Raw genomic sequence first — 24,550 nt, 5'->3', positions numbered from 1 at the left:
CTTCTTCATCAGTTCCAGTGCCACGACTTACACAGGGACCATCTTCTTCATTGCCACCACGTGGAGGCCCGCCATCACGTTCTATTCGTGGTGGAAGGAGGAGAGATTAGTAGATATATTCACAATCTACTTCTTTTTGTCATAGATTACTCATTAGACTTGTAGACTTGTGAATTTGAATTTTGAACCTTTTTGGCTTGGCGGTGACCAAGTGACATATTTTGTAAACATTATTATTTGAATTTTGGACATGACAAATGTTGACAGTTGCTCACTTGCTAGATAAATCATAATATGCTCTATGTTTTATGTTTTATAATATGCTTAAATGTTTTATGTTTTATAATATGCTTAAAAATTTGATGTATGTTTGTAATAGCTAGAATATAGATGATTGTTGTACATACTAGTAACTACAATGGAATCATGGATGCCATATCTATCTTGATTTATGCAAAAATATGCATGTTTTCATGTCTTCTACAATTAATTTGGTATTTGGGATGTTTGTTTTGAGTATAAATGCAAAAAAATATAAATATATATATATATATAGCAGACGCTTCCGCGGACGCTTCGCTTCCTAGATTTTTGGAAAATGACGCTTCCGCGGACGCTTCGCTTCCTAGATTTTTGGAAAATGACGCTTCCGCGCTCCGCGCTTCCGCTTCGCTCCCGCTTCGTGCAACATTGATAAAGACCCACTTAGTCATTTATTTCCAAAGTCACTTTTCCTTTCTAATTTTTCATTGACTTTATAAAAGTCACTTTAAAATTAGACTTAGTAACTTTATCACTTAAAGTCACTTTTAAATTAGATTTAACTTTATAAAAAATTATAAAGTTACTTTAGGAGAAAAATTAAATTCTTTTGGACACTTTTCCCTAGACCAAAGATCAAAGCCTAAGGGAACCACCTGTCCTCCGGTACCAAATTTCAACACTCCCTCTTACCGAGGAAGGTGTTCCTCACCACACCCATCTTGTCTCTGAAGTAGACATGCTTGCCCCGTGATAAGGCTTTGGTAAAAATATCTGCAACCTGCTCATCAGTGGAAATATACTCAAGCTTCACAGCTCCCTTCTGAACATAGTCTCTGATGAAATGATATTTGATCCCGATATGCTTTGACCTGTCATGAAATACTGGATTCTCCGTGAGTTTAATGCAACTCTGATTATCACAGTAAATCACTGAAGGTCTCAACGGCTGACCAAATAAGCCAAACAACATCTTGCGAAGCCAGATGGCCTCACAACTAGCTAGACTGGTTGCCATATACTTTGCTTCCGCTAAACTCAGTGCTACTGACTGTTGCTTCCGGCTGAACCATGACACTACTGTTGAACCCAACCCAAAACAGCACCCTGAAGTGCTCTTCCTATCAGAAGCACAACCTGCCCAATCAGAATCAATGTATCCTGCCAATCTCACTCCATCTCCCTGCCTGTAGTCCAGACCATAATCCATTGTCCCCTGCAAGTACCGCAAAATGTGTTTTGCAGCCACCCAGTGAACCTTCCTAGGCTCACACATAAACTGACTCATCGTGTTGACTTCAAAACAGATATCTGGTCTAGTGTTGACCAAATACATCAAGGAACCAATCAGTTGCCTGTACAATGTGGGATCCACCAACTCGGAATCCGAAGCATGAAGCTTCTTCCAGTTGGTGATCATCAATGTCGACATAGGTCTACAATCCTCCATGTGGAATCTGCTAAGGATGTCCACAATATACTTTCCCTGCCCCAGGAAGAAATGCCCCTCGTCCTGCCACACCTCCAAACCCAAAAAGTAATGCATCAAGCCGATGTCCTTCATCTCAAACTCCGCCGCAAGATCTCTCTTGCAGTGCTCTATGAGTCTCTCTGCACCTGTAATGACCAAGTCATCCACATACAGCACCAGAATGAGAGGCTCCTCACCAATCACAATAAAGTAAAGGTTCTGATCTGCCTCACTCTTTGTGAAACCCATCCCCTGCAAATGTGTATCTATCCTGGAGTACCAAGCTCTGGGAGCTTGCTTCAGGCCATAAAGGGCCTTCTTCAGTCTGCACACATGGGACTCCTTCCCATGCACCTCAAAGCCCTGTGGTTGCTCAATGTACACCTCCTCCTGTATGAAGCCATTGAGAAATGCGGTCTTCACATCCATCAGGTGGATCTCCCAACCCATCTCTGCTGCTATCGATATAATGGAGCGTATCGAAGTATATCGAGCCACGGGAGCGAAGGTCTCCTCATAATCAACTCCCTCTACCTGGGAGAACCCTCTAGCCACAAACCTTGCTTTGAATTTCTTAATGCTGCCATCTGCAGCATGCTTTACTTGTAAAGCCATCTGGAAGTAACCACGGATTTGCCCTGAGGCCTCGGCACCACCTCCCAAACATCATTCTTCATGATAGAAGAATACTCCTCCTGCATAGCCTCTCTCCAGACCTGCTGGCTAGCTGCCTCCTCATAGCTAGAAGGCTCAGAGTCAAGGATGTTGGTAACCATCGCCATATAACTACAAAACCTCTCAGGTGGTCTACTCTCTCTGACCGGCCTCTTCGGCTCAGCAACAGATGTGGCATCTCTCAAGGTGTCCTGAAGCCACTTGAGCTTCCTCTTCCCTGAGCATGCTTCTCCCATAGGAGAATGAAACTCCTCATCACCATCAGTAGCCTGAACTCCTGATTGTCTGTCTGCTGTCCTCCTGCCTGCACCTGAACCTGTAGAAGCTGAGGTACCGTGTGAACTGTCCATCCGTGGACTCCCTAGTGAACTGCTCTGCATGCTGCCCGAAGCACCACCCCTCTAGCTCGGCGAGCCACTGCTCACTGATGGACCTGACATCCTCATAGATGTACCTCCGGGTCCTCCTGATCCCTGCCCACTGGATCCCTGCGACTGACTCAACTGCTGCTGAGGGTCTGGCTGATCCAGATACTCTAACTCTCGTGACCTCCTAAAGGCCCTGTCCTCCTCGAACTTCACATCCCGTCTGACAACAACTCTCCTCTGTGCAGGAATGTAAATCCGAAAGGCCTTTGAGGTCTCACTGTAGCCCACAAAGATACCCTTCCCTGCGGTGGGCTCTAGTTTGGTCCTCTTCTCCTTGGGTATATAGGAGTATGTAATGCATCCAAAGATATGAAGATGACCAATATCAGGCTTCTTCCTAGAGAAAGCCTCCTCCGGAGTCATGTGCCCCAAGGCATGATGCGGACTCCTGTTCTGCAAGTAAACAGTTGTGTTGCAGGCCTCTGCCCACAAGAACAATGGCAACCCCTGATCATGTAACATGGCTTTGGCAGCCCCTATGATGGATCTGTTCTTCCTCTCCGCAACCCCGTTCTGCTGGGGGTTGTAAGGAACAGTGAACTCCCTCCTAATGCCTGCCTCCGCACAATAGTCAACAAACTCTCCAAGGGTGTACTCTCCTCCATTGTCCGACCTCAGGGACTTGATCTTCCGACCTGTCTGTGTCTCCACAAGAGCTCTAAACTCCTGAAACCGCTTGAAGACCTCACTCTTGGTCTTCAAGAAATAAATCCAGGTCCTCCTGGAGTGATCATCAATGAATAAAACATAGTACTCATATCCACTCAAGGAAACATGAGACATCCGACCACTCACATCGGAATGAATCAAATCAAGTATCCCAGTCGCTCTGCTGTCACTACTGGGAAAAGGGGATTTGGCAAACTTGCCCATCGCACAACCTCTGCAAGTATCAAAGTGATCAGTACTGAAATCTGGCACACCTGTAGTGATCTCCCGCAATGTCCTCAAGGCTCCGTGATACATGTGTCCCATCCTGCGGTGCCAAATCTCACACAGCTCAGAACTGCTAGCTCTGTTGTCGGTACTACTGCTCAATGCCAACAGGGGTTGGAATGCAAACTTGTACACCTTTGCATGGCGTACACCTATCACTCTAGCTGAATCAGCTGGAGCGCCCCTGGGATACATCAACACCTGTCCTCCCCTGAACAGTACCTCATATCCTCTGTCCTCCAAAGCTGAGACGGATATGAGGTTCTTCCTCATCCCTGGCACATAAAGAACATCTAACACTTTCAAGGGAGGTTTGGACTCCCTCTGAAATGTCAGTGTCCCCACCCCGACTGCTCTAACAACTTTGTCATCACCGAGTACTACCTCTATATCAGTGCCACTCTCTAAAAGCTCTGAGAAGTACTCACGGACTCCTGTCATATGACGTGAAGCCCCACTGTCCACATACCAGATACCTGAAGATGCTCCGCTAATCGAGGGAAAAGCATGCTCCCTCTGAACCTGTGCGGCAGGTGATCCTGCACTAGAGGACTCACATGTAGTGAACGCAAACTCCCGGTCAAAACGACCTGCAAAGTCCTCAATCTCTGCTGAAGCTGCCACGTCCTGATTCTTCCCCTTCTTCTTCTTCTTCTCCGGACACACAACTGCATAGTGTCCCATCTTCTGGCAATTCCAACACTTCACCTTGGAATAGTCCTTCTGTGTGTTCCCCTGTTTACCTTTACCTTTGCCTTTGCCCCCACCACCGCTTATGGAAGCCTGCTTCTTCCCTTTGCCTTTTTTGCCTCCTGCCACCAGTGTTACGTCCTCATCCTGCTCAACTGGCTTGGCTGCCCCAAGTTGTCCTTTCCTGATCTCTGTCTGAATGCAATCATCCCAAAACCTCTCCCATGTGGGAAGGGTCTCACGTGCACAAACCCCATCAGCAAAGTTCAACCATGAACGGGGGAGGCCATTCACTGCAATCCGCACCAACTCAGTGGGTGGAATGGCCTCTCCAATCGCTGCCAACTCATCTCTCACATTAGTAATCTTTATGAGATATCCAGCTGCATTATCATTACCCATCTTAATGTTCTTCAGCTTCTCCTTCAGGACTATTTTTCGGTTCTCATTGGTACTCTGGTAGAGATTGGACAATGTTGTCCACATCTCATGGGCATTGCTCTTTCCTCTCACATGAAGAATGCAATGGTCTTTGATTCCGTCTAGAATCAGCCTCTTACCCTTGTTGTTCTTTTTATTATAAGCGGTCAACTGAGTAGCATCAGTAGGCACAACAACAGGGTTCTGTGTGGTATGCACCATGATATCCCAGACTTCTGCCTCCTCAAAGATACTCTGCATTCTCTCCTTCCAAACGCTGTAATTTGTATGCCCATCCAGCCTATCCTCTACCCTCAATCCCAATGACATCTTGCTGTCCTAAAACTGAAAAATAGCACTGTTGTGGTAAAGATAAAACTGTTGTTTATGAAAAATCAGCTTGCTGGAATTTTCTGAGTGAAAAATCAGCAGCTGTAATTTTTCCTTTTGCTGTCCCAAACTGCCCTTCAGCACTCAAGCTCCGATACCATGTAGAAATTTCTGTTTTCCCACCCCGGTTTTCAGTTTCACCTTATTTCTCCCATGTAGTTAAATGCCCTTTCCCATAACCATACATTTAACAAGCTGAAAAAATAAATATTGCTGAAAACACAAATTCTGGAAATTTTACAGAATGCTGGAAATTGCAGAAATAAAAATCAGCAGTAATAAACAGCGTTTAAAACACATTTAAACACTGAGATTTTTTGTCAACTTGACCTTGGAAAAACTCCCTACAACTCTTGGGGAAAACCAGTTTGAGAGCTCTTCTTTATTTCTGGAAAATGCCTTTTTACAGTGAGAAAATTTTCAGCAAAAAATCAGCAAAACAAATTTTTCCAGCAAGCAAACTTATCTGTTTTTCAGCTAACAGACAATCTGGAAAATGCGTTGTACGAGCTGTACGGACCGTACGGATGTACGGACCGTACGGACTGTACGGACGGCCGTACAGACTGTACTAACAAACCTCGAAATTTGTGCAGAAAATCGCCTCCTCGATATTCGTGCCTGAAAATCAGTTTTTCCCTGTTTGCTCACAAAAATCTGCCCTTTTTCTGCTTGTTCTTTGAGCTGTACAGATTTGCTGAAGTGCTGCCTTGATATGTGTGCCAAACTGCTGCCTCTTTCTCCTCCTTGCCCAGAAATCTCCCTTGCTCTCTTGCTCTCCTTCTCCCAATCTGCTCATGAAAGAATGAATGATCTTTTTCTCCTTTTCCTCCCTTAACCCAACCCTAAGTGACTTTTGGGTGATCCCTAAATCCAATGGCTGAAATAGATTTAGATCAATGGCTGAGATTAAATGCTTATTTAAATCTCACTTTCTATTTTTTAATTCACCCCACTTTAATAAAGACCCACTTAGTCATTTATTTCCAAAGTCATTTTTCCTTTCTAATTTTTCATTGACTTTATAAAAGTCACTTTAAAATTAGACTTAGTAACTTTATCACTTAAAGTCACTTTTAAATTAGATTTAACTTTATAAAAAATTATAAAGTTACTTTAGGAGAAAAATTAAATTCTTTTGGACACTTTTTCCTAGGCCAAAGATCAAAGCCTAAGGGAACCACCTGTCCTCCGGTACCAAATTTCAACACATATTTACTTAGTGGCTACAGTGTTGAGCTAGTTACAGTTATAAGTTTGTCCACTGAATCTGATGTTTAAAATCAAAAGTGTACTGGAGGATTCTTGGGTGAAGTATATCTATTGTTCTTGGGGCAATCAACCCTAGCTCATTGTGGTTGTTGAAGTGTCATATCATTGTTGGATATCTTATTTATTGTTTGGAAATATTATGTTGTTCAAACGAATGGATGTACGTGCATTGTTATTGTTTAATCTTTTAATATATGTATAGTGAAAAAACCTTATTCAGAATTAGAAACCCTAAGGGCAAAAGTACCCTAGAACAACACAAAGCACCACAAAATTTATATACAACCATGCTTTTGTTCTTAGCCTCGTGAAGAAATTCACAAAAAACAAGGAATTGTTGCATCCTACTATCACATGTTTTGTGTTGGAAACTTGACTATACTGATAGGCGGGGTGAATCAGTATTGTGCGTTCATGGTCATTAATCTACAATTTTTACTTTTTTTTAATAGTTATCTGAACTATTAGATGAACAGCAATACATCATATGAGTATCATATTTAACATATAAACAACATTAGACCATAGCATAAGAAAACCCACATGTAGACACCAGATGTAAGTGGAAACCCATAAAGGGAAAAACCATGACTTTTGTTGTTGTGTTGTAGATGCAAGCACCCACTCTATTTTTACGCCAGCTTTTGTAGGCACCCACCTATAGGAAGCTTCAACCTCTCTTCTATTTGCAAGCTACAACTTGTTGGAAGCACCCACTCCCACTTATAGGCTCCAACCTGTTCCTTTTCAGGCTAGTACCTGAAAGGAGACACCAATCCCCTGATACATGAAAATTTTAACATGCTAGCTTACTTGGTCTTTAAATCTGAAAACCTTCATCTCTTGTCTTTGTTTTGGACTCTGTCTCTTCCCTCTTTACAGTCACTTATCTCCTGCGTCTCTTCCTCAATTCACATATGCTCCTATTCTTCTTTCTCTTTTAGCAAGGAAATCAACAAACTAGGTTTCACAACAACTCAATCAACCCTATAACCATTTATCTAACAACTCTATAATCCAAAACCACATCTTTTTATATACATAAATTGCCGACTATTTGTATTCCAATACAGGAATTTGAAGTGAAAGGTTGTCTCTTTGCGGTCCACCTCTTCGTTTCCAAATTCTTCCAATCTTTGAAGATGAAAACAAAATTAATGATCCTCCAAATAATAATATTAAAAGGTTAACATTATCCACTGTAATGATTGGATAAGCCAAGGACAAAACAATGTCAAGCATTTACATCACAACATCTTCAAGCATCTACATCACAACATTTACACTTGTGACAAGCATCATATTCACTCACAACTTTACATGATCAGACAAGGAACCAATACATTGGAGCACTAGCAACAATATGAACTCGGCCATATCTCTCAAGACACACTAGCAGTAGTACACGACATCAATTTACTCATATCACAGTGACAATGGTATCTAGCAATGGCTCTAATATTGAATACCTTTGACATCAATGACGACATCACCAACATTTTATTAGTAGCTTCATTTCTCTTCAATCTATGATCAAATGTCATTTTATGTTGAAGCAGATGTTTGTTTTGTGATGATTTGCGCAATTGTGCATTTAGCACATGACAAGATGGGAGATCCATCACTAAACTAGTTTACATTGTTTCCCTCTATGAATGAGTGCTAAGAGTGTGAACAATTAACAAACCCTTGGTAAAGGTTATCCATTTGTTTAATGAGGATAAGCCAACAATGGGATAATTCTATAATGTCATGGATAGTGTCAAAGAAGGTGTTTGGTCTTCTCATGCGAGCAAGAGCACCCCTAGATATGAAAAATACATGAAGATCTAGGATTTGATTAATAGTTGACGGACTATGGTGCTCCACCATCCCATTCATGGAATAACACCTATCCTCAACACTACCAATTCATGCTTAGGTAACTTTGATTTCGATGATGAGATTATGTAAGGATTCCTTACATATCTCCAAAGGATGATACCTAATCAAGAAGCTCACAAAATAATCCACCATGAGAAGATGTATAGGGATGCTAGTGTTGGGCATTGGATAATCCAGTGCTCCCAGAGTGTTTCGTGACATGTGCTTAACCGCCTCTCGAGGATTTGTTAACTCTAGCGATGTGTCCATTTACTAACACCTTAGGGTTTTGGTGCAATGGCAATCGTGATTCCAACAAGTGGTATCATGGCCATAGGTCTTGAGTTTGAAACACAACTAACTCGTGCTGGAGGGAGATTGTTGGGCATTGGGTAATCCAGCACTCCCCGAGTGTTTCGTGACATGTTCTTAACCATTGCTCAAGGATCTGTTAAATCTGGCGATGCGTCCGTTTACTAACACCTACAGGTTTTGGTGTAATGGAAATCGTGATTCCAATAGCTAGTGAACTATTTGGCTTCACTAAAGTTGTTCAAGCACCGCTACTACAAAAATTTGCCATAAGCCAAACTTGTAGTGCTTCAAGTTGTGAGCATAATTGGAGTGTATTTGAGAATAAAATGTAGTTTAAGTATTTTTCTTCTTATTTATTTGTAGATGTTTGGTGGTGAAATTACAACGTAAAACCACCACTATTACAAAAATTTGCCATAAGACAAATCTGTAGCGCTTCAAGTGTAAAAATAATTGGAGTGTATTTGAGAAAATATGCTCAAGGAAGCACAAAGGTAGAACTTCAGCTAAGCAATCAAAAATTTGGCAGATCCACATCTGCAACTGGATCTGGATTGGAATACTGGTAACTTAGGTTTAGAACACTTATAAAGGCTTTTGTTGCTTGGTTGGTTAAGAAAATTCAAAATATACATATAAAAAGATATCATATAATGCCTACTTTTGTTAAACTTGTATTTTAAAGCACTGAACTTGGAAATGATTGAGTGCAAATGAATGTTTCAACTTCCAAAATATATTTAAGTGTAGAACTTACACTTCTTATCTGCTCCAAGTCCTCTCCTTGCAAGATCATCTTTTGATTGCTGCCCATTTTCATTAACAATAAGTATATAAAAGATGAAGAAAATATAGTGGAGGGGATGACTATACATTGAATAGAATAATAATAGCCAAAAAGGATCAATGGTCATGTACCTTAGCAAGCTTCAGCAACTCAGACATCTCTGCTTCAGAATTGCCTTCACTCTCTCTGCAACCATATGAACAAAACGTAAACTAGCATACAAAATTAAGATTATCCCTGGAAATTAATGAAGGCATTGTTACCAAAGATAATTGAACCTCACTTTTTCACTGCTGACAGTTTCTTCAGTCTCCGTGTTGGTACCTTTGGTGCAAATTTTGCCTGCAATTAAAAAAAATATATTTTTGTACTAATCAAAATCATGTGCTTCCATGATACTAATTTTTTTTCTTGTGACCACACATACCAAACATACTCAAGAATACATGGCATGTTCACAACAGTTCTATGATATATTCAAGGAAAATGGTAAAGAACGGGAGCAATTAAAATGGTCGTAGATAGTGTCCTTCGATACAATAACAATAATTAGTTGTCCTACAAGTGATGAAGTTTGTTAATTCATTCTACCCATGTCCTTGGGGGAATGTTCTCATCTAATTCAAATGAAACAATTTACCTTTTCAAATATACAGTTTTTAAAGTCTTAATCATGACAACTTGCAGGGGCGTGCACCTTGCTATTGAAATTTGAAACCACCTCAATAATTTGCTGTTATAATTTTGTTACATGAACACTGATTATGCATAATGATTAAAAGCCCACGTCCCATGAGGTAGAAGATCCTTTCAAACCCCATTTAACAATATAAATGCTTGAAAGAAATAAGTTTACTAACAGGTTTTAGGGAACTGAGAAAATAAATATGCTTCCTTGATATAAATACTTGGGCCCTCTTTCAATAGCAATATTATTATTTTTGCTAAGGTGGATTCCTTCTGTTCTTAAATTTTCTGAATATGGTTTTGAATGGCAACATAATGAACAGGGAAAAGAATGAATGCAGATTCTAATCTTGATTACTGTAGACGTGAATGAGCAACATGCCCTATAGTTCCATGGTAGCATTACTCATGCTCTCCTCTTCTGAAGGCCTGTTCAGAGTAGTTATGATGTAATTAAGGATAGATGTTAACGAAATGTTTTTGTCCATCTCATTACTGAATGAATTCAAACGAACAACTGCAATGTTAATAATCATGATTTATTTCATATGGCATTCTGGTTTCTTGCCTATGTTTGCCTGATGAAATTCATAGTGAGACTTGGCAGTCTGGATTCTTGTGTGTTAAGTGGTTATGGGTGAAGGAGAATAACATGGTTATATATATATATATATAAAGGCATGAGGAGTTAATTGATTTATATAATCATATCTACTAAAGAAAAATTAATTATTGCGAGTAGTAGAACTGTTAATTTTAAGTTAACATGTTCTTTGCTTAGGACAGTTACTTCTGAGATCCATATTAGCCCAATTTCAATTCATTTCATTTCCATTAGCAATCACATAGAATATTATCATATTGAGAGCAACGGATGAAAGAACATAGACGATAAGAGTAGAGGACAAGCCAAGACAAGAGGACACAAGGATATGGCTCAAGCAGGGGGAAAACACCAAGATGGGGAAAACCCTTGATCGATTCATTTTATTATCAAATATCAAATGTTCAGCAGAGAATGAGAGTACAATCAAAGTCCAACTTGACTTGCCAGCATGAAGATCAATACCAAGGTCCAAATGACCAAGAAGCAGCCCAGACAAGTCTTTCATTCAGCCTTCAGAAAATAGTAAATATACTCTGGCCTAGCCAGAGGTCAATGATACACAAAGCGGCTACAAAAAAATCTCCTAAAGAAGCTCAATCCTGGATCAACTAATGCGGTCTTCTTTGCTGATGATCGTGGAACCAAAATAGTTCAATTCTGAGAAGATTGCAGGTCTGGCTAGGGCATACATCAGTGCTAACATATTGCAGAAAAACCATGTGATTAACCCCAAAAGAATTCGTACTTCCTTGCAGAGATCGCGGCTTAGGACGGACTAATATTTAGGCCTTACAATCTCCACCAAACATTGGTCCAAACCGTGTAATCCTCCATAGAACATATGTGGCATGCACGTGAAGACAAACACTGCACAGAACTGTCCTCAAATGCCCATGAAATATGCCCAGACTTGCTCCAACAGCCTCGGCCTCCTGCCTACGGAGCTCGGCCCATCAAACAATAGAATAAAGGCCTGCAGCCTAACTGAAGTAGCCTTCCAAGTGCAGCGGCTCACCTGAGGTAAAGAGGTCCCACACCAAACAGTCCCAATACATACTCTAAACTGTCCAGAATTTCCTCAAGGCCTGCAGCTGTCCATCTGAAGCATCTCAGCCCTCATGCAGAAGAAAACCCAAAGAAATTCAACCCTTCGTCCTCCTCTTCCAAGTACTCAGCTGCCTCAGACATATCTCCAAACATTGGACGATCTAAATGAGGTAGGCGGACACCTCTATTTATATAAGATGGAAAGGGTCAAGAGACATGTCAGTTGACCTTTATAAGCCTACATGGAGTGGAGGTTGATCTTGACAATTTGCATATGAGAGGGCAAAAATTCAAAAACACATTTCTCGTTATCCAAATTTGATGTTCTTTATGTCGATTTTGGTCCTCTCAAAAAGAGGAAATTAATGCAATAATTATCTTCATCAAATGAGCTGTCCAAAGAGGAATTTGGCCCTAATTGCCAATTTTAACAAGAACCCAAACGGAATGAAAGTAGACAGATCAATAAATTACTGCATGCTCCTACAAAAGTTGCCTAAATCAATAATCATGTTTTATTTGATATGTCATTTTGGTTTCTTGACTATGTTTACCTGGCGTAATTCATAGATGTTAAATCTCCTAACACCAACCCAGATTTCTCACACCAATTATTTATTCCTAGGAATTTATTTTATTATCCAAATAAATTCTGAATTGTTGAAAAGTAAAATCAACAGTATTTTAACTTTTAGAAATTTATATGCAGCGAAAAAAAATGAGAGAGAGAGATCAATCATGCATTACAACAGATAAACACCCACAACAATTCTCCTTCACTAATTTATCTCAGAAAAATCAGGGTTTCAACCCACAAATAAATTACAAGGAAATATGCATTGACTGTAACCTGTAATTCAGCCCCAATGGAAGAATTCAGCACTAGGAATTTTGGCCCACCAGAAATTAGACTCTAAAGAAATTTGGTCAAGAAAATTTTGGCTCGCCTCCCACTAGCAACTCAACCCCGCATCTTCCCCTTGAACAGCCTCTGCACTTTAAGAAATTCTGCCATGGAAAATCAGCCTCTCCAAAAATTTGACCTCCTTGTTTCAGCAATTCGGCCCTGCAATCTCTAGCAATTCGACCTCCTGAAAATGCTCTCGAATCAACCTGCACTCTTCCTCTACCCTATAGTCTAGTTGAGCCATTTGATCTAGAGAAAATTGCTTTCTCCAATTGTGTCTTTACCTCTCCCTTAAGCTTATTTTATAATCTTCATCAAGCCCAAATCCCTAACCCTGCTCTCCCTTCTATAAGATCTAGGAGATCAACAGTTGAGATCATTTCTAAGTCACTTAAATAATTTCATTATTTATCCTTAGAAATTGACTTAATAGTCCAGAATAATTAATTGACTTTAATTATTGTACTTTTCCTAAGTAAGACTTAAGAAAGAAGTCATAGATCACTTACTCCATCAAGCAAACACCTAAAGGGGCAATTAACCATCTCTTATACACTAAGACACCAAGCCTATGCAGAAGACCTTCCAAAGCTACCACAAGCTTCAACCCTCCCTCCTAGCAAGGAAGGGATTCTCCACTACCCCCAGCTTGTCTCTGTACTTCACAAACTTCCCTTTCACTAAAGGCTTAGTGAGAATATCTGCCACCTGCTCCTCTATGGAAATGTACTCTAGTCTCATAGCACCTCTCTGGACTCTATCTCTAATGAAGTGATATCTTATCTCAATATGCTTGGACTGATCATGAAACACAAAATTCTCGGAGAGCTTAATGTAACTCTGATTGTCACAGTGAATCATTGTTAGCCCCATCTCCAGACCGAATAATCCTACAAGCATCTTGTGAAGCCATACTATCTCACAACGTGTCATACTCACTACCATCTACTCTGCCTCTGTTGAACTAAGTGCCATTGATTGTTGCTTCTTGTTGTACCACGAGATCATTGTTGACCCCAAGCTAAACCTCTGCCTCTATTGAACTAAGTGCCACTGATTGTAGCTTCTTTTTGCACCACAAGATCATGATTGATTCCAAGCTAAAACAAAATCCAGACATGGATCTTTGTCCACACTACTCCCTGCCCAATCAAAATCTGTGTACCCCTACAACTCCACTCCAGCAGCTCCAACATATTTGAGCCCAAAGTCCATTGTACCTCATGGGTATTTTAACACATGCTTCGCTGCCACCTAATGAACCTGTCTCGACAGCACCATGAACTAGTTGAGTGTGTTCACAGCAAAACAAATATCCAACCTAGTGTTGACCAGATACATCAAGGAACCTATATGTTGCCTATAGAGTGTGGGATCCACCAACTCACCATCATAAGCACACAGCTTCTTCAAGTTAGTGATCATCGGTGTAAACCTAGGCCTACAATCCTCCATCTTAAATCTCCTCAAGATCTCAACTAGATACTTGCCCTACCCAAGGAAAATCTCTCTCGGTTGTTGCCACACCTCTAATCCCAAAATGTAATACATCAAGTCAATGTCCTTCATCTCGAACTATGAAGCAAAATCATCCTTACACATCCCTATGAGCTTCTATGATCCCATTAACATAAAGGACAAAGATGAGCAGCTCAACCTCAACAAGTACATAGTACAAGTTAGAGTATGCTTCACTCTAGGTGAAGCCCAAACCAAGAATATATCCATCAATTTGGGCATACCATGCCCGTGGAGTCGATTTCAGCCCATAAAGGGCCTTCTTCAATCTGCACACATGAGACTCTCTCCCATGCACCTCAAAACCCTGAGACTGCCCAATGTACACCTCCTCAATCACCCCATTGAGAAAAGCAGTTTTCACATCCATTTATGGCATGAGTCAATGACGTATTCTCAACCTCATCTCTAAAGCAATGGACACAACTACTCTAATGGATGCATATTTGGCCATAAGTGTGAAGGCCTCCTTGTAGTTCCTATTGGGAGAATTCTCTCGCCACAATCCTCGCTTTGTAATTCTAGACATTGCCATTACCTGCACATTTGATCTTGTGGATTCATCAAGAAGTGACCATTGATTTTCCTTTAGGCCTCAACAATTTGTTCCACACATCATTACTCCATCATGGCATCTCTCGAGACCTACTCATCCACAACCTCCACAAAAGTAGAAGGCTCAAACTCACTAATCTACTCATCAAGGCCATGTAACTAGAAAATCTCGTTTTTGGTCTACTATGCCTAAAAGTGTTGACAGGAACCTCCACATGCACCTCAGCATCCCTTAAGGTCTATTCGGCCCGTCTTGTCCTCTTCTTGGTAGAGTCCAAAGGAACATCTCGCTTCTCTTCCAAATCCACAAGTTGTGTCGCTACTAATGGTGTTGTTGGTCCATGATCACACTTAAGATCCTCTTGCTCTTGATCCTCTACCCCTGGTGCAACTATATCATGAGACCTCCTAAAGGTCCTTCCCTCCTCAAATCTAACATCCCAACTAACAATAACTCTCGTCTATCCTAGAATGTAGACTTAGTAGGCCTTTGAGACGTTACAATAGCCAAAAATATGCCCCTTTCTAATAATGGTTCCATCTTAGTCTTTGTTGTCGTCGAAATGTGGAGATAAACTAGATGCGCAAATGACTTATCTTTTGCTTCACTCCTGTGAACATCTCCTCAGATTCATATCCTTCAACACTCTGTGAGGACTCCTATTTTGTAGATACACAGTTGTATTGCACGCCTCCACCCACAAAAACATAAGCAATTCCTGATCATAAATCATTACTCTCGCTACCACCATTTGTTGAAAATTGGTAGCTCAAGTATGAATTTCCTTAAATAAAATAAAATTTCTGACAATTTTAGAGCGACTTTCTAAAATTAGAAAGTCATGTCTAGCATGTCAAGCGGGACTTTGCAAAAATAGTAAATCACCTTGCATCAATTACTAATCAAGTATAGATGTGGGAAAATCACTTAACTTATCATTAATCAATCTTAATAGTTTAATTTTAACTTAATCATCAGTATTATCATTACCTTTATTATTATACTTATGATACTATGACATTATTATTATTAAAAGGCAATTCAAGTCACCTTGCCTTCATCACTTAATCTCTTCGTACCTTTATGTCTCACAAAGCACATTGTAACTCTCACTCTCTCTCGCTCTCTCTCTCTCTTAATGGATATCTTTCACTCTCACTAAAGTCGGTTGAGATTTGTAGCGCGAAAGGTACTCCAAGCACTAGGGTTCGGGGTTTGGAGGAAGGAGCACCAAATGTGCTTTGTGGGATTAGAACCCAAGCTTGGGGTTTTGTGCCCAAACGTGTGGGACCAAAACCATGAGGAAATTGGATGACTTGGCACATGGAGATGAAAGAGGACCCTAAAAGGAGCTAGGGGCAACTTCAATCACCATGAGATGCCTTGTAGAAATAGAGAAATTAATTTTTATGTATTTTTGTTGGGCTAGAGGCACTAAAAGTCAAGTCAGCCTACTTAGATTAGTGCCCTCAAGGAATGCGTTGAAGCCCAAGTGAATGAGTATAAATAAAAGTGACGTTGGAACTCATTTCTCAGATCCAAAGTATATCAATACATAGTAGCACATTATCTGAGGTAGCCATAGCTAGAAAGAGGACAAGAATGTGGATTTTTGGGACTATTTGAGGTTTATTCTACATCCATTGCAAGTTTGAGGTATGCAGGAGGCTAGCCACATGGGTTAAGCATAATTTTGGGTTGCTTTAAGTATTATTTGGTGAGGCACATTTCTCTATTGTGAGGGCCGCAAGGTTCTACAGCATTGCAAGGAGGTCGAGCCCTGTTTGGGTAGCGTTAAAGGAGGTCATGACCCTTATTTTGTTGAGCAAACAACCCAGACTTAATCAAGAGGGAAAGTCGCAGTTGTAGGAAGCTTTTAGAAGCACTTGGAGATGGATAACAAGCAGTTGTTAGAAGCCCTAACTAGTGAGTAGAAGGTACAACTATCTACACCAACCAAGAAGGTATGTTGATGATGTGTTTAAGTTGTTTTGATGTTAGTGGATGAGCAATCCAGTTTAGAGAGATTGGCATTGGTCATCTTGTGGTTGTTGGAGGACAGCAAATAGGTTCTCAAAGTAGCCCCAAATCAGTTGGATCAGCCCAAGTTCACTGAAGATGACATCTTGCAACGATATGTGGCAGCGCTCTGGCCCAAAGTTTGTCTTCATTGGAGTAGCACAGGAAGGCATTAGAGGGAAGAAGTCACAAAAAAGTTGAGAAGCAGAAGAAGGCAGTTGAAAGTTGTGAACAACTCAACAAGAGTCTCGATGTGGTGATGTGTTGATGGACTAACGATCAATTAGAGAGCAGATTGGAGAGTTGTGTTCGGTGACCTAAAAGAGTCGATACATTGATAGAGGCAGAAGTTGCGCATTGGTAGCACAAGGACCCTCAGTTGGGTTTAGGGAACAATCAAGGAGTTGTGATTGTGTGCAACATCAATTAGATGATTAGTGTATCTTGTTCTTGTATTCTTGTACTAGTGGATGTATGAGGGCCATTATCCCTGGTACGAGAGCCCTAGAAAATAGTATTATCAGTTTGTTAATATAACGAAGTTGGGTTTTGTAAAACATTGCCTATATTTGTGCACTAGTAGATTTACTGTTGTATAATGTTCTGTTGTGCAACGTAGTTTGTGTTAGAAAATGTAAAGTGGCAGTTATTATAACTTATTTTCTTTAACCTTGATACTTGCTTGTGAACCTTTAGTTATCTTCTTTATGTTTTGTAGTTAGATATTTTCATCAAACAATATCAAGAAACAACAACAAAAGAGGACACAAATATAGGCTCTCAACCAAGGCAAACCCCTCCAAGGGGAAAACCCAAAAACTCTTCTCTTCTTAGAATCTGCTTCAAATGAGATACAAAGACCCAATCCCTAGACCAAGTCCTTCTCCCAGTACCAAGTCAGCCCTTCCTCAAGTCCTCCTTCCATTTTGCAACAACCAACTTCAATATTGCAACTTCGACCTGCCAGCTTAAATACTGCTACTTGACCTACAACCTTGACCCTGCAATTTTGGTCTTGCATCTTCTAAGGAAACCCTAATACAGCCTCCTCTTGAGACCTTCCAAGAGAAAGACAACTCTTCCTAAGGTCAACGAGGTCTAAACTGAGTTTCCTTCCTTCCAACTACAAGATGATGCACATCATCCTACTGCAAGTCGGTCCTGCAACTTCGGCCTCTTCTTGCAGCCCACAAACCCTAGATTTTCACACATGTGAGACAGATAGAGCCCAAAAACCAAGAAAAAATTTCCTCCTTTCTCCTTGTCCTTCTCTCTCTTTTCCCAGCTTCCTAGCTACAGATAGAACTCTTTCCTTGATAGATCGAACTTGTGAGTGAGTGTGTCTCCAAATGAAGTTGAACTACTCTTTATATAGCCTTCTCAATGGGTCGAAGTCCCTCCTTTAGGCCGACTTGAGGATCCCAAGGTCGACTACTACTCTTGGAGATTCCAGAACTTTCTAGAATCGAAAATAATTCTTTTTACAATTACAAGTTGCCCGGAAGGATATTATAAACAAGATGTTGACTCATGACAATAAATCCTAAGACTTAACAAACCCTAGAAGCATGAAGAACATGCTTTTACCTAAAAGACCATCAATAATGAGCATAAAACCCATGCTTATATAGTAATAATTTTTCTTTTCTTTTTCTTGTTTGTTACATAGGATACATATTGAAATGAGTACAACAATTACGAAGACCAAAACTAGTTACATTTCTCAACACTCCCTTTTAACTAGAGAGGAATTCATAGTTGTACAACTAGTACATCATATCTCAAACTGAAGAGTTCACAAGAAGAGTAGGATTGATAAGCCATATTGTAAGCATCATCATTATCACCAACACTATCCCTGAGGCCTAACTAGACAAGCTCTTCTTTATTCAAGAGCATTACACTGGGAGGTTGTATGTGTGATATCGCACTACCTCTCTAAGGTACATACACCATCCGAATGTCCACAGGGTATCTCCTCTTAGCTCTATTCTTATCTTGGATCTCCATACCTGAGTCCTCAAAAAATTCAGTCCTCTTCGATCACTCTTCTCTTGGATTCATGTCCCATCCTCAAAGAATTTCAGTACCTTTCCTTTCTTGGACATTATATCCTCAAGGAAACCATAGATGCTTATCCAATCCAACGTCATTCTCTCTTCATCACTTGAAGAAGAGAATGCACATGTGATGCCAAATATCACTCCCTCTCAAACTAGAGAGTACATCCATATTCTCCTTTAATCTTATGAGTAGATCCCTGCTCCTATTCTAGGAGACTCCTTTTACTCCCTCTCAAAACCAAAGTTGATTTCGGGCTCCCTACCAATAATGGAAGCTAACACCACAAGTCTTATAGCTTGTCTTCATCAGAGTATTAGCTACTAGTTCTCCATAGCTACATGGCTCCCTCTTTCCTTCGCATCTCTTGCATCGAACCTGCTTATTTTCGAGGTATCATGGAACCATCTCCACTCTTCGTTTTGTGGCAAGATCTGAGTCATCTTTTTTGCTCATCACTTTTATCTTCAACATGAAGGCATTGTATTTCAACCTTCCCAATGATCATAGTTTTCTCATGAAAGTGATCTTCTTTGACCTTCAGGTTATCTTCTCGCACAACTACCCTTTCAATCCCAAGATGGACTCATTTTGACTTCATAGTTACCAGGCACCAGATATTGAGCTTTCCTCAACATTATTCATCCATATAATTGAACTTGCCTCAACTATCAGCGTGCATTCCTGCAACATCCTTTTCTCAATAGCAAAATAATATGTTAACCAAATAACCAAACCATAAATGAAATAGACTTACCTCACCATGGTGACCTTCTCGTACCATCAACATTCTCATCAAGCATCTCCACTTGAATTTTCCTTCTTGCATCAATATCAAATACATATTCTAGAGAAAGTCTTAAATTTTTATACATTCTTAAGTAAGACAAGTTCTATTCTTTTCTAGAGTCATAAATACTTCAGCATATCTTTCTAACCAATTTTGTCTCACAAGATTCTCATAAACACGCATTTCTCTGCTTTCATCAAATCATCTATCTATCCATATATCTTACAAAAGGTTTGTATCCTGACCCATTGCAATCCTTCATCACTTTTTACCAGCATGTTTCCACATTACATAGAATACATATTATTCCTGTCATGATGCTCTTGCCAAGGACTTTCCAAGATTACGGTCCTTCTCGAATCATAATGATCCATTTAAGCAAGATGACAACCTCTAACATAATGCTAGATAATATCTGGAAGAACATTATGCAAAATGGTATAACATTCTATCCTAGATGATCTGTACTAAGTGTTAAAATTGGCAACCAGGGCAAAACTTCATGTGGGTCATCTTATTCATGGTTGATAATATTTTTATTAGATTCCTCTTGTCGAAAGGTGTGGGATTGATATAAAGATCATCTGATTCCGATAAGTATTCATGGAGATATGAATTTATTTTGATTGTGGAATTATTATCAAGACGACCTACAACTCATGTAGGCTCAGAAGCCCAACAGTCGCATCTATTCACCCACCAACGTTGTGTATAAATATAAGAGAACTTTTCCTCATTTGGACTCACTCATCTCATCACATCTCTCTCTCTCTCTATTGCGCAGAGATGAGTCTCTTCTCTACTGCGCTGAAATGGGTCTCTCTCTCACACATGTAAAGCCGAAAGTTGTTGAATTTGAAGCTGCAACTGCAGAAGTAAAGATTGACTTGCGTGGCCTAGAAGATCTCCTCTTTGAAACTGCGTTCTAGGTTCATCTGAACCTCCTCTAAAAGCCACAATTTTTGGTGGTAGAATGAAGTCAATCCGACGAACGATTAGCAAGATATCGACTGCCCTAGTTTGAAGCCGGAAACTACTGAATTTGAAGCTGCGACTGCAAAAGTAAAGATTGACTTGCGTGGCCTAGAAGATCTCCGCTTTGGAACTACGTTGTAGGTTCATCTAAACCTCCTCTGAAAGCCGCAACTTTTGGTGGTGGAATGAAGTCAATCCGACGAACGGTTTGCAAGATATCCACTGCCCTAGTTTGAAGCTGGAAACTGAAGTTGCAATTGCAGAAGTAAAGATTGACCTGTGTGGCCTAGAAGATCTCCTCATCTGAACTGCGCTGTAGGTTCATCTGAACCTACAATGGAAGTCGAAACTTTTGGTGGTGGAATGAAGTCAATCCGACGGTCGGTTTGTGAGATATCGTCTGCCCTAGTTTGATAATGAAGCCGCTAATGCTGATGCTGCTGATTTAGGGTTTTCTACTGCTGATATGAATCAGATTTATTGTAGTATTTCTCTATGCTGAATTATTGAAGATAAAATAAGATTTGATCAAAGGGTTTCCCCACACATTGTGGGGTTTGTCCCTGGCCAGCCACCACATCTTGTGTCTCTTGTCTTGGCTTGTTTTATGTCGATCGTTTAACGTTCTATCTGCACTTTACTTTATGTATATGTGATTGTTAATCTGTGGAATATAATAAGAAACAGAAGTAAATTGTTATAAGCATAGAATATACCATAACTTAACATGGTATCAGAGCTGAGGTGAAGACAAAGCCCGAGCAAGAGCAAGAGCAATCATCGAAGAGAAGATTAGCAAGGCTATCCTAAAAGAACTATGGGGTCCTCAACACTCTTTCTTGCCGAAGACAAGCTCCGTGAGAAAGCTGACTATCATGGATGGAAGATGTCTATCGATCTAACCCTTGAGAATCAAGGAGTGTTGGATCATGTGAGAGGCAATATTGTTGAGCCTCCATCAAATGCATCTGTTGCTGCCTAGAACAAATGGAAAACGAGAAGTCAAAACAATAGAAGATCATCAGGGACTCTATCGACAAGCACTTGGTGGCCTACATCTCTGAACTGGACACCTCCAAGGAAATCTACGATAAACTGGATTACCATCTGAATGGTAAGTGTTCAGGACTACTCTTCTGAACAATAATGTAATTCCTGGTTTCAAGGAATTAATGGCTAGATGCATTCAAGAAGAAAAAAGGGAAGAAGTGCAAGAAATGCCCATGCCTAAAGGTCCTCCTTCTCATGCTAAGAAAAGAAATAATTCCGCGACTAAATCAAAAGGAAAGGCTAGACCTAAGGCTAGAAGAAAATGACGATGTTACATTTGCGATAAAGCAAGTCACTATTTATGAGATCATGAGCATCATGATGAATGAGATCATGGACATAAAGGGCAACATGAGATCATGGACATATAGGACAGCATGATGATGATGCACACTAGTTTGAGCAACATTATGATGGAAAAAATCATGGACATGGGCAGCATCATGATAATCATGATTAGAGCAACATGGTACAGTATGCAGTGGTGCAACTAGAAATCCCTCTGATGGCAATCAAAGGAATGACAAATTCAACAGCAAAGGTAAGAAGAGAGATGGGAATCAAGGAAGAGGACAAGCATTCAAGAAGGCTAGAAATTCCAGGATGTATTAAATGCACCTGACCTCAAAAAGAACCTAGTGTCCATCTCGGCAACGGAAGACAAAGGCTACAAGGTAACCTTCAGCGATGGCAAGGTACGTATATGGAAAAATAATGTTAAAGATGCCTTTACTCTTGGGTTTAGTGTTGATTCATTATATTAGGTCGATGGAAGTCTGCTAGGTGTCATGTCTTATGACACATCTCTTCAATCCAAACTTTGGCATTAGAGGTTTGCCCCCCTTCATTATAAAGCTATACTCGGTGTAAGACAAATGGTGACAGGGATGCCCGAATTCTGAGTAGAGAAAGAAGGTGTATGTCCAGGATGTGCCGAAGGAAAGCTCAAAAGGGGACCATTCCCCTCAAGCCAAAGCAAGACCTCCGATATATTACAATTGGTTCACTCAGGCATACCTGAGGTTGGCATTAAGAGGGAGACTACTACACCACATACTCCTGAGCAGAATGGTGTGGTGGGTGTAGGTTTTAACCCTGTACAGAAATTACCTGCATACGAATTCTTAAACAAAGAAAATAAACAATGCGAGAGCATAACCCATAAAACACATATGCACAGAGATTTTTCCCTGGATCCAAAACCGGGACTACCAGCTTGATTTTTCATTATGTTCCTTTCAATGTTACAATACATATTTATACATGCCGAAGCATCCAATACCATGGACCCAAAACCATCGCGTCCAAAAAACACGTGCGAAAATCATGCACAAAACCATAGGTGGGTCCGCCCAACCTAACATATGGTCCAAAAGTGGGGTTACGGGTGCCCTTCAAACCCCCTATTAACTACGTGGAAAGAATATAACACAACCCAACAATCTCCCACTTGTTGTTTTCTTTCCACAGGGGGCCACAGGAGAGCTTAGTCATTTTTCAACCCTGAGATTCCCATTGCTTCTCTACACCAAGAGAACTTCTCAAAGCTCACAAATTTTGTCAATGCATCTGCAGTATTCTTCAAAGTGTCCACCTTTACCAGCAACACCTTTCTGTCTTCTATCATATCCCTCACAAAGTGATACTGAACATCAATGTGCTTTGTCTTTGAATGATAAGCAGGGTTTTTTGCCAAGAAAATTGCACTTTGGTTGTCACAGTCTATTCTTATAGCTCCCTGTACTAACCCCATACTTGAACACAATCTCTGCAACCAAACTGCTTCCTTGCTTGCATGAGTGGCTGCCATGTATTCTGCCTCTGTAGTTGATAGTGCCACTACAGATTGTTTCTTACTCATCCAACTGACTGCACCTCCAAATAGGTTAAACACATACCCACTTGTAGATCTTCTATGATCCAGATCTCCAGCCCAGTCTGCATCAACAAAGCCACGAATATCCAACACTCTGTCCAATCTTGGTCTTCCTTGGTAGCACAAACCATAATCACTAGTGCCACGCAAATACCTGAAAACCCGCTTCACTGCTGTCCAGTGCTCCTTCCCAGGTTTTGACATAAACCTGCTCAATACTCCCACTGCATGTGCAATGTCTGGTCTAGTACAGACCATTGCATACATCAGGCTACCCACTGCACTTGCATATGGAACACAGGACATGTCCTCTTCCTCTTCTTATGTCTTGGGACACTGTTCAGCAGATAACCTCACACCTACAGGAATAGGAACCTTCACCGGTTTACTATCCTGCATATTAAACCTCTGGAGTATTGTCTCGACATACTTCCTCTGGTTTAACCAGAGCTTCCTCTTTGACCGATCTCTTTTAATTTCCATGCCCAAAATATAGTTTGCAGCACCAAGATCTTTCATGTCGAATTTGGAGGACAATTGGGTCTTCAAATCCTGGATAATTTCTTTGTCATTTCCAACCAGCAACATATCATCCACATACAAGACCAGATAAATAATACGGTCACCAATTAATTTAAAATACACACAATGATCTGCTTTGCTTCTGGTGAAGCCAAGTCCCCGTATAAATATATCAAATTTCTGATACCACATCCTTGGTGACTGTTTTAACCCATACAGAGACTTCTTTAACTTGCATACCAGTTCTTTCTTACCCTTCACCGCAAAGCTTTCAGGTTGCTTCATGTAGATTTCCTCTTCCAAATCCCCGTGAAGAAATGTTGTCTTCACATCCATCTGTTCTACCTCAAAATCAAAAGCAGCAGCAACAGATAAAAGTAATCTAATAGAAGTTACCTTGGCAACAGGAGAAAAAATATCACCAAAA

The 24,550-nt window shown here is 40.4% G+C and overlaps 1 protein-coding gene across 1 annotated transcript in view; it reads right to left on the bottom strand.

Moving 5' to 3' along the window:
• LOC149233938 (uncharacterized) overlaps positions 1-24,550 on the bottom strand; it is an 83,367-nt gene that overhangs the window by 33,572 nt on the left and 25,245 nt on the right. The window contains exons 3-5 of the mRNA XM_089371689.1: positions 9,792-9,850; positions 9,640-9,694; positions 9,479-9,527 (exon numbers count right to left, since the gene is read on the bottom strand). Coding sequence (XP_089227815.1) covers positions 9,479-9,527; positions 9,640-9,694; positions 9,792-9,850 — 163 coding nt within the window. The remainder of the gene's footprint in view (positions 1-9,478; positions 9,528-9,639; positions 9,695-9,791; positions 9,851-24,550) is intronic.

This window comes from Pinus tabuliformis, chromosome 8, assembly GCF_031772625.1.
Source record: "Pinus tabuliformis cultivar Carrire ecotype Pingquan chromosome 8, CPIR1, whole genome shotgun sequence".
In the NCBI taxonomy this organism is placed as follows: domain Eukaryota; kingdom Viridiplantae; phylum Streptophyta; class Pinopsida; order Pinales; family Pinaceae; genus Pinus; species Pinus tabuliformis.
The sequence above is the reverse complement of the archived record's forward strand: the minus strand, read 5'-3'. Positions and strand labels throughout refer to the sequence as shown.